This window comes from Podarcis bocagei (assembly GCF_964188305.1).
Source record: "Podarcis bocagei genome assembly, chromosome: 10".
In the NCBI taxonomy this organism is placed as follows: Eukaryota; Metazoa; Chordata; class Lepidosauria; order Squamata; family Lacertidae; genus Podarcis; species Podarcis bocagei.
Window position 1 is genome coordinate 3,327,192 of NC_138135.1, and position 16,908 is coordinate 3,344,099.

General features: G+C 46.6%; 4 protein-coding genes across 4 annotated transcripts in view; 3 read left to right on the top strand and 1 right to left on the bottom strand.

Annotated features, from left to right (window-relative positions):
• LOC308596880 (uncharacterized protein) overlaps nucleotides 1-10,556 on the top strand; it is a gene marked incomplete at its 3' end in the record, with an annotated part of 28,465 nt that extends 17,909 nt beyond the window's left edge. Inside the window, exons 3-4 of the mRNA XM_081212184.1 lie at nucleotides 785-1,919; nucleotides 10,432-10,556. Of these exons, the coding sequence (XP_081068310.1) occupies nucleotides 974-1,919; nucleotides 10,432-10,556 (1,071 nt within the window). The 5' untranslated portion in view covers nucleotides 785-973. The remainder of the gene's footprint in view (nucleotides 1-784; nucleotides 1,920-10,431) is intronic.
• LOC308596881 (uncharacterized protein) overlaps nucleotides 1-16,908 on the top strand; it is a gene marked incomplete at its 3' end in the record, with an annotated part of 228,311 nt that overhangs the window by 180,670 nt on the left and 30,733 nt on the right. The window lies entirely within an intron of this gene.
• The window catches only part of LOC308595614 (uncharacterized protein), a 61,440-nt gene that overhangs the window by 7,171 nt on the left and 37,361 nt on the right, over nucleotides 1-16,908 (top strand). The window lies entirely within an intron of this gene.
• On the bottom strand, nucleotides 10,072-16,899 carry LOC308595822 (uncharacterized protein). The gene is made up of 2 exons (XM_081210560.1): nucleotides 14,527-16,899; nucleotides 10,072-11,192 (listed from the first exon to the last, which is right to left on the bottom strand). Exon 1 carries the CDS (start codon nucleotides 16,895-16,897, stop codon nucleotides 16,379-16,381), a length of 519 nt encoding a protein of 172 aa, XP_081066686.1. The 5' UTR covers nucleotides 16,898-16,899; the 3' UTR covers nucleotides 10,072-11,192; nucleotides 14,527-16,378.

Below are 16,908 nucleotides of genomic sequence, written 5' to 3' on the forward strand. Positions count from 1 at the left end.
TTTAAGATGCTGTCTAGGTTTGTCATTACTTTTCTCCCAAGACCCTAAGTTGCTACTGGACTATTTTTGTTAATTTTTTTACTTTCACCGTGTCTGACCAATATGTCTACCTACCATTAACTACAGTTATCTCCTTGCCTTGAATATCCTGCCTTTCAGTGCCAAATTAGGATAGTCCTCTGTCAGAAGACAAGCACAGGATCAGGCAGCACATCATCATTATAAAGAACCATTGGGTGGGTGTTTCCGTCTGGGATTCCCATTTGCCAGCTGCTCTCCTTCTGCTTCTCCTTCTCTCTCCATGCAATGTGAAGCATGTAGAGGGAGGTCCATCTGCGAGAACAGGAACTTCCCTGAGCACCCATTCAGGTGACCCCAAGCACCAAGCCTTGTCACTAGTTCTCTGACTGACCCAGACCACAGTCCCCAGAAAAGACATAGACCTGGGTCTCCCAAAATGGTCCATATGGACCTCCTGAGGTCAGTGGGACTGTGCAGGTGATTCATGAAGATCTAGAGGTGGAAATGGGGGCAACCACTTGATTTGAAATGCAGTCCCACAGGACAAGAGTATTCCAAGATGATGCTGTGTTATTAAAGATGACTGAGGATTATGAAAGGTTCCTGATGCATTACTACCATTAGACATCATACCATTTTCAATTCCTAAAAATTGGGAACATGGGTAGGACATGGGAGAATGTAGGAGATTTTGAAATAAGAGAAGGTGCTAATGGTGATTGATGCATCCTTTTTTTTTGTGTGTGTGTTCTTTTTCCTGAAGCCCAAACAGGATTTCCTTTCTGCCCACTCTGAAAAAGGGGATGGAGAAGACAGAATTGCAGGGGACAAGGCACCTTTTGTTTCATTAGGAATAGCCATTAAAATGTGTGAAATGTGGAATATGCTTCACTGAATGAGCACACATAGTTCACATCAACAAACACAAAAAGGAAAGTAACCACTTAAAGGTATGGAGTGCGGAAAGAGCTTCTCTTTCAATGCAAAACTTAGAACACACCAGCGGACTCACACAGGGGAAAAACTATATTTATGTACGGAGTGTGGAAAGATCTTTAATGATAGTGGAAGCCTTAGACAACATCAACGGATTCACACAGGGGAGAAACCATTTCAATGCATGGAGTGTGGAAAGAGATTCAGTCAGAGTGGACACGTTAGACAACATCAACGGACTCACACAGGGGAGAAACTGTTTCAGTGTATGGAGTGTGAAAAGAGTTTTAGTAATAGTGGAAGCCTTAGAAGACATCAACAGACTCACACAGGGGTGAAACCATATAAATGTATAGAATGTGGAAAAAGCTTCAGTCAGAATGCAGACCTTAAAAAACATGAACGGATTCACACAGGGGAGAAACCATATAAATGTATGGAGTGTGGAAAGAGCTTCTGTCAGACTGGAGAGCTTAGATCACATCAACGGACTCACACAGGGGAGAAACCATATAAATGTATGGAGTGTGGAAAGAGCTTCGGTAAGAGTGCACACCTTAGAAATCATCATCGGATTCACACAGGGGAGAAACCATATGAATGTATGGAGTGTGGAAAGAGCTTCGGTCAGAGTGGAGAGCTTAGATCACATCAACGGACTCACACAGGGGAGAAACCATATAAATGTATGGAGTGTGAAAAGAGCTTTAAAGAAAGTGGAAACCTTAGAAGACATCAACGGACTCACACAGGGGAGAAACCATTTAAATGCATGGAGTGTGGAAAGAGCTTCAGTCAGAATGCAGACCTTAGAAATCATCAACGGAATCACACAGGGGAGAAACCATTTAAATGCATGGAGTGTGGAAAGAGCTTCAGTCAGAGTGGAGAGCTGAGAAGACATCAACGGACTCACACAGGGGAGAAACCATATAAATGTATGGAGTGTGGAAAGAGCTTCGGTCGTTGTGCACACCTTAGAAATCATCAACGGATTCACACAGGGGAGAAACCATATGAATGTATGGAGTGTGGAAAGAGCTTCGGTCGGATTGGAGAGCTTAGATCACATCAACGGACTCACACAGGGGAGAAACCATATAAATGTATGGAGTGTGGAAAGAGCTTTAAAGAAAGTGGAAACCTTAGAAGACATCAACGGACTCACACAGGGGAGAAACCATTTAAATGCATGGAGTGTGGAAAGAGCTTCAGTCAGCGTGCACACCTTAGTAATCATCAACAGACTCACACAGAGGAGAAACCATATAAATGTATAGAGTGTGGAAAGTGTTGGCTATTTGCAGTATGGTAGCGCTGCAGAGAGGTTGCTGGGGAGACCATGCATTTAAAAGGGACTCAAAAATAACTTAAACAAGGTTTTAATTACAAAACCAAAAACTCCTTATACACTAAATACATCAACAAACAAACATGACCCAACCACCACCCCATCCCCCAGGGTAATGGGAGAGCTAGGTCCTGCTCCTTATACACTACACCCATTTGTCAACACAGCTTAATCAGTACAACTCAGCAGCACCTGCTATGTTTCACAGCTGTAAAGCTGGGTCTCGTTATCTTGCTCTGGCCCTTGCTCTGGCCCCTTAAAGACATACACGTCGGGTGGAACAATGATGAACCTTTACATTTAAAGTAACCATTCAACATTTCCCCTGTGGTTCATCATTGTGGAACAAAAACAAAGCATATTTTGTACATGTCTTTCATGTGTAACCTTTGGAAGTGCTTTTGTAAAAATGTCTGCAATTTGATTGTCACCTAGAACATATTCAAATACAACCATTTTGTCAGCAATTAGTTTCTTTACAAACTGTAAATGTAATCTTAAGACTCTAGTGCACTGCGTATTGGTCTCTGAACACAGGATAGCGAGTCCACTCTGGGAATCAAGGTAAATTTTTACTGGTAGTGTTACTTGCATCTGTAGGTCTGCGAATACTTGCAGATACCATTCTACATCACGAGTGGCCTGAACGCATGCACATAATTCACTCTGCTGTGGAGAGACAAATAATCATTTGTGTCTGGGCCTTCCATTCAAATGGACAACCGTTATAACAAAACACCATACCAGACACACCCCTGCAATTATTTTGTTCCACTGCATGAGATGCATCGCAGAAAATTTCAAAACCTTTGTCAATACTTGATGTAAACTGCAACCTATAATGTTTGGTATGTTTAAGGTACATCACCACTCTCTTAAGAGCAGAGAAACATTACGTAGTGGGCTTTTCCAAAAATTTTGCCAGAAAGTGAAAAGCATAAGTTATATCTGGTCTTGAGATTCTTTGAATAAAATTTAGCTTGCCTATAGCAGAACGATACAAAGTTTTGTTAGGAAATGGCTTATCTTCACCTGTAAAGGTGAAACCACACACCATAGGCGTTTGCTTCCCATTTGCATTTTCTAAACGTAGCATTTCAACAAGATCATCAATTTTTGCAGTTTGATGAACCAGGAAAGATCCATTTTTGCCTTTCTAAATTTGCATGGATAAGTAATTTTTAGCTATGCCTGATTCCACCACATCAAATTTCTTCTGTAACTGTGTTGCTACCTGTTTATATTCCCGTTTAGTTTTTGTAGAAATTAACACGTCATCTACATACACACATATTTTTGCTACAGTTTGCCCTTTCCTTTATAAACACACAATTGTCTGCCTTTCCCTGTGAAAAACCAATATCCAGCAATTCTTTTGCTAAAGTTTGGTGCCAATTCCTTCCACTTTGGTGCAGACCATAAAGGGATTTATTTAATTTGCATACCAAACCTTCAGCGGCGTCTATGCCTTCAGGAACACGCATAAAAATTTATTCTTTTAAATCTGCAAACAAATGTGCAGTTTTTATATCTAGGTGATAAACAGAATGTCCACGTTGTGATGCATCTTTTAACAAAAGCTTAACTGTTTCATATTTTACACTTGGTGAATAACACAAATCATAATCTTCGCCTGGAATTTGTTGAAAACCCCTAGCAACTAATCTAGCCTTGTACCTTACAACTTCATTTATGTCATTCATTTTAACTCTATAAACCCATTTTGAATCAATAAGTCTCATATCTGGGGTTTGTTGTACAAGAGACCAAGTGTTGTGCTCTTTTAAAGAAGCTATCTCAGAGTTCATAGCTTTATACCAACTTACAGCTTGGTGCTTAGGTAAATTCTGAACATCATTGTAACTTTTTGGCTCAAAAACCACCTTATTGGCATACACAGTATTAAAATGTTCATCTGCAAAACGTTGTGGCTTCTGCCTCTTTCTATCTGAACGTCTCAGTCCGGAAGGAGAGTCAGACTCCTCAGACTTAATGGGACTAAGTGAACTACTAGTTTCAGGTTGTAAATCATCATTGTCAGGCTGAAGAGATGCCTGTAGGCTAAGCTCACGGTCAGAAAACTCAAGAGAATATAACCTCCCCTTGGGTGCCTGTGACTTTAAATCATCAAACAAATTATCAAATTCAACAGGCTTTTCATCTTTTTCCATTAATTCAGAAGCACCATTTCCTGCGGCTGCGGCTGCTCCTTCCTCAGTATTATCTATACCAGGGGTCTGCAACCTTTAAGACAAAAAGAGCCACTTGGACCCGTTTCCGAAAAAACAACAACAACTGGGAGCCGCAAAAACATTGCAACATTTAAAACAAATATAACACTACATATATTGTTTCTGGCCTTAATGCTATATATACAGGATCGTGCAGTCAGCTGTCAATCTCAAGAAAAAAGGACAAATTAATAGCTAATTAAAATATTTAATTTACAACCAGGTAACCAGGTTAATGGGACTTTTGCTCCTGAACCTCAGTGCTCAGTGTCTGCACATCAGGGCTGTAAGACGTCACCTTCATTTTCACACAGGCTTGCAAGCTGTCATCTGTGAGGCGTGATCGGTGCTTGTTTTTAATATAGTTCATGTTGGAGAAGACCTGCTCACATACATATGTGGAAGAGACCACAAGGGCCATCGAGTCCAACCCCCTGCCAAGCAGGAAACACCATCAGAGCACTCCTGACATATGGTTGTCAAGCCTCTGCTTAAAGACCTCCAAAGAAGGAGACTCCACCACACTCCTTGGCAGCAATTCACCAAAATTTCACCTGCTTAAGTTTAAAAAGGGGCTTCAAGCAACTAAAAAGGGGCTTCAGGCAACTAACTCCACGTGGAATTCCACGCGACCGCGACTGCATAATCAATGCCACAAAATGCCAAAGAAAATTAACCAGGGCCCCAGTGAACCATAAATCATAATCAGTGCCTGATGTAAATAATAATTAATAATGAGGGCCCAATGTCATCCTCATCATTATAAAAATAATCCCCCTCTTCGTGCCGCCCAGCCTCCCAAGAAAAAAACCCCACTTCAAACGGTCACAAAGCACAAATTCCACGCGACCGCGACTTGCTATGCCCAATAATCAATGCCCCAAAATGCCATAGAAAATTAATCAGGGCCCCAGTGTACCATAAATCATAATCAGTGCCTGATGTAAATAATAATTAATAATGAGGCATTCGTCATTATAAAAATACCGTATTTTTCGCCCCATAGGACGCTCCGTCCCATAGGACGCACCTAGTTTTTTTGGGGGGGGGGGGAAATAAAGGGAAAAAAATTTCCCTTTATTTCCCCCCCAAAAGCAGGTCGGGGAAACCGAACCAGGTCAAGGAACAGCGGGATGGCGGCGCTGCGCCTCCCTGCTGTCCCCCGAGCTTGTGGGGCTGGCCGATGCCTGCGGGGCGGCAGGCTGCTATCTGCAGCGTGGGGAGCCTTGCCGGGAAGTCCGGCAAGGCTCCCCACGCTGCGGATGTCTGCCTGGCGAGGGGGGCGCTCTGATTTAGGGCGCCCCGCCCGCCGGGCGGCAGGCTGCTATCCGCAGCGTGGGAAGCCTTGCCGGGACCTCCGGCAAGGCTCCCCACGCTGCGGATGTCTGCCTGGCGAGGGGGGCGCTCTGCTTTAGGGTGCCCCGCCCACCGGGCAGCAGGCTGCTATCCGCAGCGTGGGAAGCCTTGCCGGGACCTCCGGCAAGGCTCCCCACGCTGCGGATGTCTGCCTGGCGAGGGGGGCGCTCTGCTTTAGGGCGCCCCGCCCACCGGGCAGCAGGCTGCTATCCGCAGCGTGGGAAGCCTTGCCGGGACCTCCGGCAAGGCTCCCCACGCTGCGGATGTCTGCCTGGCGAGGGGGGCGCTCTGCTTTAGGGCGCCCCGCCCACCGGGCGGCAGGCTGCTATCCGCAGCGTGGGGAGCCTTGCCGGGAAGTCCGGCAAGGCTTCCCATGCTGCGGATGTCTGCCTGGCGAGGGGGGCGCTCTGATTTAGGGCGCCCCGCCCACCGGGCGGCAGGCTGCTATCCGCAGCGTGGGGAGCCTTGCCGGGAAGTCCGGCAAGGCTCCCCACGCTGCGGATGTCTGCCTGGCGAGGGGGGCGCTCTGCTTTATGGCGCCCGGCCCACCGGGCAGCAGGCTGCTATCCGCAGGGTGGGGAGCCTTGCCGGGAAGTCCGGCAAGGCTTCCCATGCTGCGGATGTCTGCCTGGCGAGGGGGGCGCTCTGATTTAGGGTGCCCCGCCCACCGGGCAGCAGGCTGCTATCCGCAGCGTGGGGAGCCTTGCCGGGAAGTCCGGCAAGGCTCCCCACGCTGCGGATGTCTGCCTGGCGAGGGGGGCGCTCTGCTTTACGGCGCCCGGCCCGCCGGGCGGCAGGCTGGTCACCTCCGCCCCTCGCCTCCGCCCCTCGCCTCCTCCCCTCGCCACCGCCCCGGAGCTGCAGCAAAGGCTTTAAAGAGCCGCATGCGGCTCTGGAGCCGCAGGTTGCCGACCCCCGATCTATACCATTAGTATCTTGGAAAACAGCAACTCCATTCCAATTTACAGTTTGTATCATGCTTCTGGTAATATGAAATTTGCCAGTTGCTGGTATGTAAATTCTGTATGCCCCCTGCTGGTAGCCCATTAATTTTCCCTGAACACTACGCTCACCCAATTTCTGCTTAGCGGGATAATGCATAATTACATCTGAACCCCAAATACATAGGTATTTCAGATTAGGGTGTTTTTTAAACAGCTTCTCATAGGGGTGACATCTAAACCAGAATGATAACTACGATTTCTAACATAACAAAAAGCATTCAACGCTTCAGCCCAAAAGACTTTGGGCAGATTAGCATTGTGCAGATAAGTTTTAACCCCTGCCTGCAGGTCACGCTGCACAACTTCAACAAGCCCATTTTGCCAGGGACTTCGGGGGCAAGATAACTCATGAGTAGTCCCCTGCGCTTCCAGGAATTTCTCAAAATCCTCAGAAACAAATTCCCCGCCCCGGTCAGAAAACAGGTTCTTAATAGGTTTGTTAAAGTGCGTTTTTACCCAGTTGCAAAAAACTTTGTACTTCTCAAATGCTTGGGACTTCTCAACTATTGCATAAGTCCAACAATATCTGCTATACTGGTCTATCAGGGTAAGCCAGTACTTAGAACCTCCTAATGATGGTGGGAGTGGTCCAACTAAATCACAATGTACACGCTCAAATGGCTCAGTTACTTTCCTATCTGAGCACTTACCCTTGCGTGCAACCTTAATCTTATTCTTGCAACAGGATAGACATTGCATAAAGAATTTACATGGTTTTAATTTGAGGCCATTAACAATATTCTTTGTCTTAATTACATCAGCAAAATTCAGATGTCCCAGAATTCTGTGTGCCTCATGGACACACCCGGAATGTGGCCTTACATTCCTCAACCCCTGGCTTGACTGTGCTGCTCTGCAATTTATAGGCGATTGTGAGTAGGTGCAAAAGTACAGTGTATATGAACCATCAGATTCCCGGGCATACAATAGACATTTGTTCCCCTCGAAAAACTCACACATTGACTTTAAGAAACGCAGTTATGCCTTGACGAGCAAAGCACCTTACTGATAATAAATTGTCCACTGATGGGCAGTAAATGCAGTTCGCTATAGTACAGAGCTGGGGGCACTGTTATACAGTGGTTTCGCTCCTTTCTCCTGGGCCGTGTTCAGAAAGTGGTGGTGGGGGGATGAGTGTTCAGACCCTTGGGCCCTCACTTGTGGGGTGCCTTAGGGTTCCGTCCTCTCCCCCATGCTTTTTAACATCTATATGAAGCCGCTGGGAGAGATCATCAGGAGGTTTGGACTGGGTGTCCATCAATATGCAGATGATACCCAGCTCTACCTTTCTTTCAAATCAGAACCAGTGAAGGCGGTGAAGGTCCTGTGTGAGTGCCTGGAGGCGGTTGGAGGATGGATGGTGGCTAATGGATTGAAGTTGAATCCTGACAAGACAGAAGTACTGTTTTTGGGGGACAGGGGGCGGGCTGGTGTGGAGGACTCCCTGGTCCTGAATAGGGTAACTGTGCCCCTGAAGGACCAGGTGCGTAGCCTGGGAGTCATTTTGGACTCACAGCTGTCCATGGAGGCGCAGGTCAATTCTGTATCCAGGGCAGCTGTCTACCAACTCCACCTGGTACGCAGGCTGAGACCCTACCTGCCCGCTGACTGTCTGGCCAGAGTGGTGCATGCTCTAGTTATCTCTCGCTTGGACTACTGCAATGCGCTCTACGTGGGGCTACCTTTGAAGGTGACTCGGAAACTACAGCTAATCCAGAATGCGGCAGCTAGACTGGTGACTGGGGGCGGCCGCCGAGACCACATAACACCGGTCTTGAAAGACCTACATTGGCTCCCAGTACGTTTCTGAGCACAATTCAAAGTGCTGGTGTTGACCTTTAAAGCCCTAAACGGCTTCGGCCCAGTATACCTGAAGGAGCGTCTCCACCCCCATCGTTCTGCCTGGACACTGAGGTCCAGCGCCGAGGGCCTTCTGGCGGTTCCCTCATTGTGAGAAGTGAAGCTACAGGGAACCAGGCAGAGGGCCTTTTCGGTGGTGGCGCCCACCCTGTGGAATGCCCTCCCATTGGATGTCAAGGTGATGGACAACTACCTGACATTCAGAAGACATCTTAAGGCGGCCCTATTCAGGGAAGCTTTTAATGTATGATATTTTAGTGTTTTTTGGTTTCTGTGGAAGCCGCCCAGAGTGGCTGGGGAAACCCAGCCAGATGGGCGGGGTACAAATAATAAATTATTATTATTATTATAACGTTTAAAGAGTCAAGTTTAACAGTACCCCTACCAAGCGACTACAGAGTACCCCTACAGAGGAAGAGTTTCCGTTGTAATACAAGCCTTAGATCAGATCAACGGACTCACACAGGAGAGAAACCATTTACATGTGTGGAGTGTGGAAAGAGCTTCAGTTATAGTGGAAACCTGAGAATACATCAACAGACTCACATAGGTAAGAAACTATTTAAATGTATCAAGTGCGGAAAGAGCTTTAGTGAAAATGGAAGCCTTAGGAAACAACGGACTCACACAGGAGAGAAACCATATAAATGTATGGAGTGCAGAGAGACCTTTGGTGATAATGGAAAGCTTAGATCACATCAACGGACACAAAGAGGGGAGAAACCATTTCAATGTATGGAGTACAGTAACTGCTTCACTCAGAGTGGAAATCTTAGAAAACATCAGCAGACACACAGGGGAGAAAGTATTTAAAGGTATGGACTGTGGAAGGAGCTTCAGTCAGAGTGGAACCCTTGATTTTTGTCAACAAACTCACACAAAAGACAAACCATATAAATATCAAGAAAGTAGATAGAGGTTCACTCTTAGTGGAAGTTCAGGATCAACAGACTTATGGACAGGAAGAACTTTAAGAGTCGAAATCCTTCAAACCATCAACAAACTCAGAGAGGAGAAGCAGTTTAAATGAAAAGATTGCAAAAAGTGCTTTATTTATAATAGAGTGATCAAGGAACATCCCAGGACTCTCACATGGGAGAACCCATTTAGATGTATGGAGTGTGGGACGTCTTCCTCTCAGAGTCCACTCTGAGCAATGAACTCAGCAGGAAATCATTCCTAAAAGCATGAGGTATATGTGAAGTTCTGGGGTTTATATGTAAAACATTATAGTAATGAAGGAAGGAAGCATCTCACAATAGTGAGTATAATTTTAGATGAAAGTACCTTTGTTTTTCATCAAACTCTCTCACCCCCCCCCCACCGCATGATCTCCCAGCACTGCTTCTTCACCAGAACTTCATCGCTGCCTCCTGCCATGCTCGTTCTGAAGAAAACTTGGAATACTGAAATTGAATGGGATATTTCCCCCCAAGCCTAATTTCAAGAGAGAGAAGGAGGGGTGCAGGTACTAGGGAAGTCTCCTGGAGGGCCCACCTTCACTCATGTACCCCGGGACAATTTAATGCCCTCAGCAAACTGCTCCCCCCTAAGTCTAGATCATTTATGAAGAAGTTGAAAAGCCACAGGTCCCAATACTGATCTTGAGGGGACTCCGCTTTCTGCTTCTCTCCATTCAGAGAACTGTCTGTTTACTCTCTTGGTGTTTCAGAAGGAGGGCTGCCTCCAACTGGGGAGGCGCATTTCTTCTATGGGCGCATTTCCGGGGTCCCCACGGTGCCCCCCAGCCTGGCTCCACTCGGCCAGGGCAGCTGCATTTTGTTTCACTGCAAGTGAGCCTGCCCCCTGCAATGTGGAGTCTTAAAGGAACTTCATGGGGGGGGGATCAGCGAGAAGAAGCTTCTGGATCCTGTGCAGTCCCCTGCCTGCCTGCTCCCTTCAGGGTTCCTGAGCCCCTCCCTTTTTCATTTCAAGGATTGGGGGTCCTGCACAGCCCTCAGGGCACCTAAGCATCGGGGGGGGGGGAGCTATTTTGTTTGCTGAGGGCAGAAGTCACAATCCTGGCACACTGCAGGAAGTCTGGGTTTTAGGTATGGGGGTGAAAAAAGGTGGGGGAAAGGTGGAAAAGAGGTGATAGGGGAAATATCCTGGGGTGTGGATTTTATTTTATTTTTAATCATTTTTATTGATTTTCCAAAAAAATCTTGAGTGTTCACTGGAAGGACAGATCCTGAAGCTGAGGCTCCAAGACTTTGGCCACTTCATGAGAAGAGAAGACTCCCTGGAAAAGACCCTGGTGTTGGGAAAGATGGAGGGCATAAGGAGAAGGGGAGGACAGAGGACGAGATGGTGGGACAGTGTTCTCGAAGCTACCAGCATGAGTTTGACCAAACTGCAGGAGGCAGTGGAAGACAGGAGTGCCTGGCGTGCTCTGGTCCAGGGGGTCACAAAGAGTCGGACATGACTAAACGACTAAACAACAACAAAATTACAAGAGAAAAGCAATAAATATTTTTTTTGGGGGGGGGACCCAGCACCTTCTAGCTTCGTCAGGGCAAGCATATTGTTAGGTGGGCGTGAGCTCCATCTTCCTTGAGGCAAGTGTGCTTTGTGGCAGCTTTGCTTCATGAGAAGTCAAGCAGCAATTTGGAGCTCAATATGCCAAGGAGGAAACCAAAATTCTCAGTTTAGGGCTAATCTACTGAAGGCCCTGCAATAAAACCCTGCATATATTTGCCCAGAAGTATGCCAGATGGACGCTAGTGTAGAGTTTCCCCCCGCAAGTGTGCTGAGTAAATTCTGCAGTTCTGCAGCCGAATCCCAACGCATAAATAATGTTGCAGTCCTGACCCCTGACTCCACTTCCCTGGGTATATTCTGCACCGGACTGAGCAGACAGGGGGAAGATGGCACTCCAAGTGTACCTAGGATTGACCCTTAAACATCTTCCATCCTGTTCTCTGTCATCTTCCTACTACACCTTTAAATGCTGACAGTTATCTGGTCTGGATAAAAGAGAACATGTTTCCGACAAGTGTGTGCGCATAAGTGCATGTGTAGGCTGGAATTTGAACTGCTGAGGCTGGGAGGTTTGCAAAAGAAAGCCAGGTGCAGGATGTCCAGTGGTCGCTGGCCAAGGGGATTGCTTGCATCTGAGACAGGAGACTGCATGGGCATGAAGGTTTCGCTGGACATGACTTTATAAGGGGATGTGAAATTCTGTGAAGAAGCTCGCTGGTACAATTCATGGGAACAAACCAACTTCATATGAAACGTGAATAGAGCACTGTCTTTGCTCTGTAATCTTTTGACTCAGGCATGGTTCCACGCCACTCCCAAAAAAACAATGATTTCTTTCTGAGGTCTCAGGTGATCCCAACTGGAGATGAGAATGTTGTGTGAGATGCACATGAGGAAGCTTCTCTGGTGATGCTTCAATCTCAGGGGTTTTGTTTTTCAAGCTCAGAATCTTAACTACTGAGCCTTGGAAGAAGTACGCTTGCAAATGATTATTGGGTAGTGAAATTGTGGAGTGTGAAATTGTATTGCAGTCAAATGCAACATTCCTACAATGCACATGCTGGGGAATGCTTGTGTCACTCAGGAGAAGACTTGCTAGTTCCTCCTGAGCTGGGACAGACTTCCTCTGCATGGCACTTCATGTAGGTGTGGCCTGTTCTTGGACAGAGGAGCACACGGCCTCCATGTTCTGCTCTTCTTCTTCTTCTTTTTGTGTTCCTACAAGGTAGGAAGAAGTGACTGCTCAGTTGCAATCACTTGAGATTATTTCCCTTATGGAATAGTTCATGTCAATATATAGAGTTATGTAACTTAAGTCTGCCTTCAGGGACCTTATTGTGAACTGGATGATTGTAAGTCAACTAGTTTTATGTTAACTTTAATCAGATAGTTGTGTCTATTCTTTTAGGAGGGATAGAAAAAGGGATCTTACCAGGAATCCTAAATAGTGTGGCTGAGACGAGCCTGCAACTAGCTAACTGCTGTGTGATTTCAAAGAGGGATTGTTTAACAACTCTGCTAAGTTATAGAACTTGCCGACGCAAGTTAGGAAGGATATCATAAAAGAATGTATCCTCTCCTGCCTCCCTAAACATTCCCACAGAAAGAGCCTGGGGTAGGAGGTCACCTCCCTTGGAGCGAGCGACCAGCAGGGATGCCTCTGAGCTGCCTCCCTGTGTTATGCTCAGCCCACTGTTCCCCATACAGACATCTCTGGCAATGGTTGCTGACGAGGGCTTACTGCCCATGCTGCCTTGTTTAGAATAGGATGGGGGGCAGTCCTCTGACAACTCACAGAGCTGTTTTCAGGATCTGGAGGGCAAGGACTGATGTAGTGCAGCAGTCAAAGAGTGAGATGTGAGTCAAGCTCCTCTTCCTGCAACCTCAACTCTTCGTATCCATGGGGATTATAACACTGGACAGCCTTGCAGGGCCGTTGTTTAGATTACTGAGATAATATGTGTTATATTTTGTAATGCTTTAAATGTGCTACGTAAATGCTAAATAAAGCTGAGTATTGGTTGGTGCAAAGTGAAAGGGCCGAGAGGAAGAGCCAGTAGAAGAAGACGAAATCCAACGAGTAATAAAAGAATCAAAAACCCAGGACCGGATGGATTTCCGGCAAAATATGATAAAAAAACTAAATCAAACCCCGATTGCACCCTTGAAAGAAGTACTGAACAGCATTTTAAGGAAGGGAGAAGTACCTGGCAGGTCAGACTCAGAGGTAGGAGGGGAGGGGGCCAGGAGACCGCGAGGAGGCCAGCTGCTGAAGCATCCAGGGAGACTCCCCCTCCTGCTGCGACCAGCTTCCCTCTCCCCTGGTCTCCTAGAGCACACAGAGAAATCCGATTCAGACCCCATGAGCCTGTACATATTAAGGGGGGGGTATTTTTGTCCCAACATGCATCACTTTGATCTCATTGACAATGAACTGTCATTACTGCCCATCCACCCTGTTTGGAGAGCTCTGTTTGGAGCTCCTTGCAATCTCTCTTTGTTTGAACTGTGGGGTGTGAAACACAGAGCAGTCAAATACAACATTCCTAGAGTGGACATAAAAGGGGATGTCTGGACCAGCCAGTCAGAACATCCTGTTTCCTCCTGGGCTGGGACAAACTTCCTCTACATGTGATCAGAGGTGGGTGTGACCTCACCTGTGCAGGTAACAACATAGCACAGGGCAGGCAGCCATCTCTCTCTCTCTCTCTCTCTCTCTCTCTCTCTCTCTCTCTCTCTCTCTCTCTCCATTCCTCGAAGCAGCAACATCTACTTAGCCTGAGATGCTTCCAGCCAAGAGAGGACAAAGGAACTCTCTCCTTATGGGATAGATTCCAGGTGTGTGTATTTTTTAACCTAAGTCTGCCTTCTGGGATCCTTCTGTGAACAGAATGTGAGTAAACTATTTTATATACTTTTATTTTTTTAAAAAACATTTTTATTAGCAATTCAACAACATATCTTGAGAGTCCCATGGACTGCAAGAAGATCAAACCTCTCCATTCTTAGGGAAATCAGCCCTGAGTGCTCATTGGAAGGACAGATCCTGAAGCTGAGGCTCCAAGACTTTGGCCACCTCATGAGAATAGAAGACTCCCTGGAAAAGACCCCGATGTTGGGAAAGATGGAGGGCACAAGGAGAAGGGGACGACAGAGGACGAGATGGTGGAACAGTGTTCTCGAAGCTACCAGCATGAGTTTGACCAAACTGCGGGAGGCAGTGGAAGACGGGAGTGCCTGGCGTGCTCAGGTCCAGGGGGTCACGAAGAGTCGGACACGACTAAACAACAACAACAACATCATGTACTTTAAAAATCAGCACCTAGACCGTTTCAGTAAATGCCTGGGGGACTAAAACAGATGTGAATGAGCAGCGCAAATCAGAGCGCATTGTGTGTGTGCAACTTGCAAGAGGGCAGAGGGACAGAGTCTCTGCTTCACGCCCCTCTCTGCTCTCCTCCTCTTCTCTTCGACTTCCCACATTAATGGGGAAAGGCTACAGGTCCACCTCATAGGGATGTTGTAAAGACAGCAGAGTTTGTTTTTATGAAGCGCTTTGTACTCTCCGAGTGTCCTCTAGTTTATCTCCCCATGTTGAGCCCCCACAGCCTTTGCTCAGAGGGGCTCTGGCCCTACCCACCCATCCCTGGGCCACCTTCCCGTTTCATTCAAGGTGCACGGCTAGGAGATGGATCTTCCGCCAAACTCCCCTTTATTCCTGTTTCCACCACAGAGGACTCTTCAACACTTCACCCCAAACATAACAGAGGAGGAAGTGTGCATTGATTCATTAAACTGATTTATTTAAAAAATAGACCTAAACATGTGTTTTCAAATGTTCTCATTTCTTTTCTTTTTCTTTTGAAACTTTGCTACAGCTGCAACAACGGGGATTATAATGCTGTTTCTCTACTACAGGTCTAACCAACCCTGCTCCACAATTGCCACCACTGTCCCATTCCATTCCACCCTCCAATGGTGGCAGCCAACCATCTTGGCTGCAAGTCCCAGAAGACGGGCTCTCTCCTTAGAGACCTTTTCCACCTAGCCTGGGAGGGCAGAGCCAGGATTGACTCCAGCTGCAAAAGCTGAGGCTGCTGAACAGACTCTTGGAATTTGGGGGTTTGGGGGGGGGGTTGTTGGTGTTGGTGTTTTGTTTTTATATTTTAGATCTTGTGATTTACATGGAAATTGATCCGTTCAATTGCTCAATCCCAGCATTCCAAACTACCCCTATCACCATCTAGCATTTCCTAAAATTTACTCTTCTACTGTAATTACCATTATTATATTAATGTCATTGATACATGCGTATAAAACTTTAAATACAAACACCAAGACATTGCACTGAAACTTTTGGTAAATGCGCATACATGCACTTTCCAAGAGTCTCATTCGAGAGCCAGTGGGGTGCAGTGCTTAAGAGTTTTGGACTAGGAACTGGGAGACCTGGGTTCCAATCTCCGCTCAGTCACTGGATGATGGCTTCACAGCCCAACCTACCTCACAGGGTTGTTGTCAGGATTAAACAATGAGGGGGAGAACGACTTAAGACCACACTGACCTCCTTGAAGAAACAGGTGGTATATAAAGGCAGCCAATAAATTTCACTAAGAAGAAAGGTAAGATTCTGCTCTTAGGCAAGACGAATCAGCTGCACAAATATAAGATGGGACATACCAGGCTTGCCAGTAGTACATGTGGAAATGACCTGGAGTCTTAGTGGACCACAAGACTAATATGAGTCAACACCAGCAAAATAGGCAGTTATTCTAGGCTGCGTCCAAAGAAGTCAAGTGTCCAGATCAAGAAAAGTAATAGTCCCACTTTCTTCTGCCTTGTTCAGACCACACCTGGAGTCCTGTGTCCAGTTCTGGGTGCCCCAATTTAAGAAGGATTTTGACAAGCTGGGAGGTGTGCAGAGGGGGGGTGAGCAAGACAATGAAGCGTTGGGGAACCAAGCCTTCTGAGGAAGAGGAAGGGCTGTCAGGTGGAAGATTGAACAAGCTTGTTTTGACCAGCTCTGGAGGCTGGGACCCAAACCAATGGCTTCAAATTATAGACGCCCTTGGAAGGTTGTGGACTCCTCTTCTTTGGAGGTTTGTAAGGAGAAGTTTGAAGGCAATGTGTCATGGAAGCTATAGTTGAGAGTCCTGCAGTGGACTAGACGACCCATAAGTCTCCTGCAGGTCTAAAATTCTATGATTCTCCCCTGTATGAACTCTTTGATGGGCCATGAGGTTAGTCCTCTTACTGAAGCTCTTCCCACATTCCAAACACTGATATGGTTTCTCACCACTGTGAATTCTTTGGTGGGAAGTGAGGTTGTCCTTCCGGGTGAAGCTCTTCCCACACTCCAAGCACTGATAGGGTTTCTCCCCAGTGTGGATTCTTTGGTGGGATGTGAGATGGGCTTTCTGGCAGAAACTCTTTCCACATTTCACACATTGATAGGGTTTCTCACCATTGTGAATTCTTTGGTGAGCCATGAGCTTGGTCCTCTTACCAAAGCTCTTTCCACATTCCAAGCACTGATATGGTTTCTCCCCTGTGTGAATTCTTTCATGGCAAGTTAGATTGGCCCTTTGGCTGAAACTCTTTCCACAATCCAAGCATTGATAGGGTTTCTCACCACTGTGAGTTCGTTGATGGGCCATGAGCTTGGTCC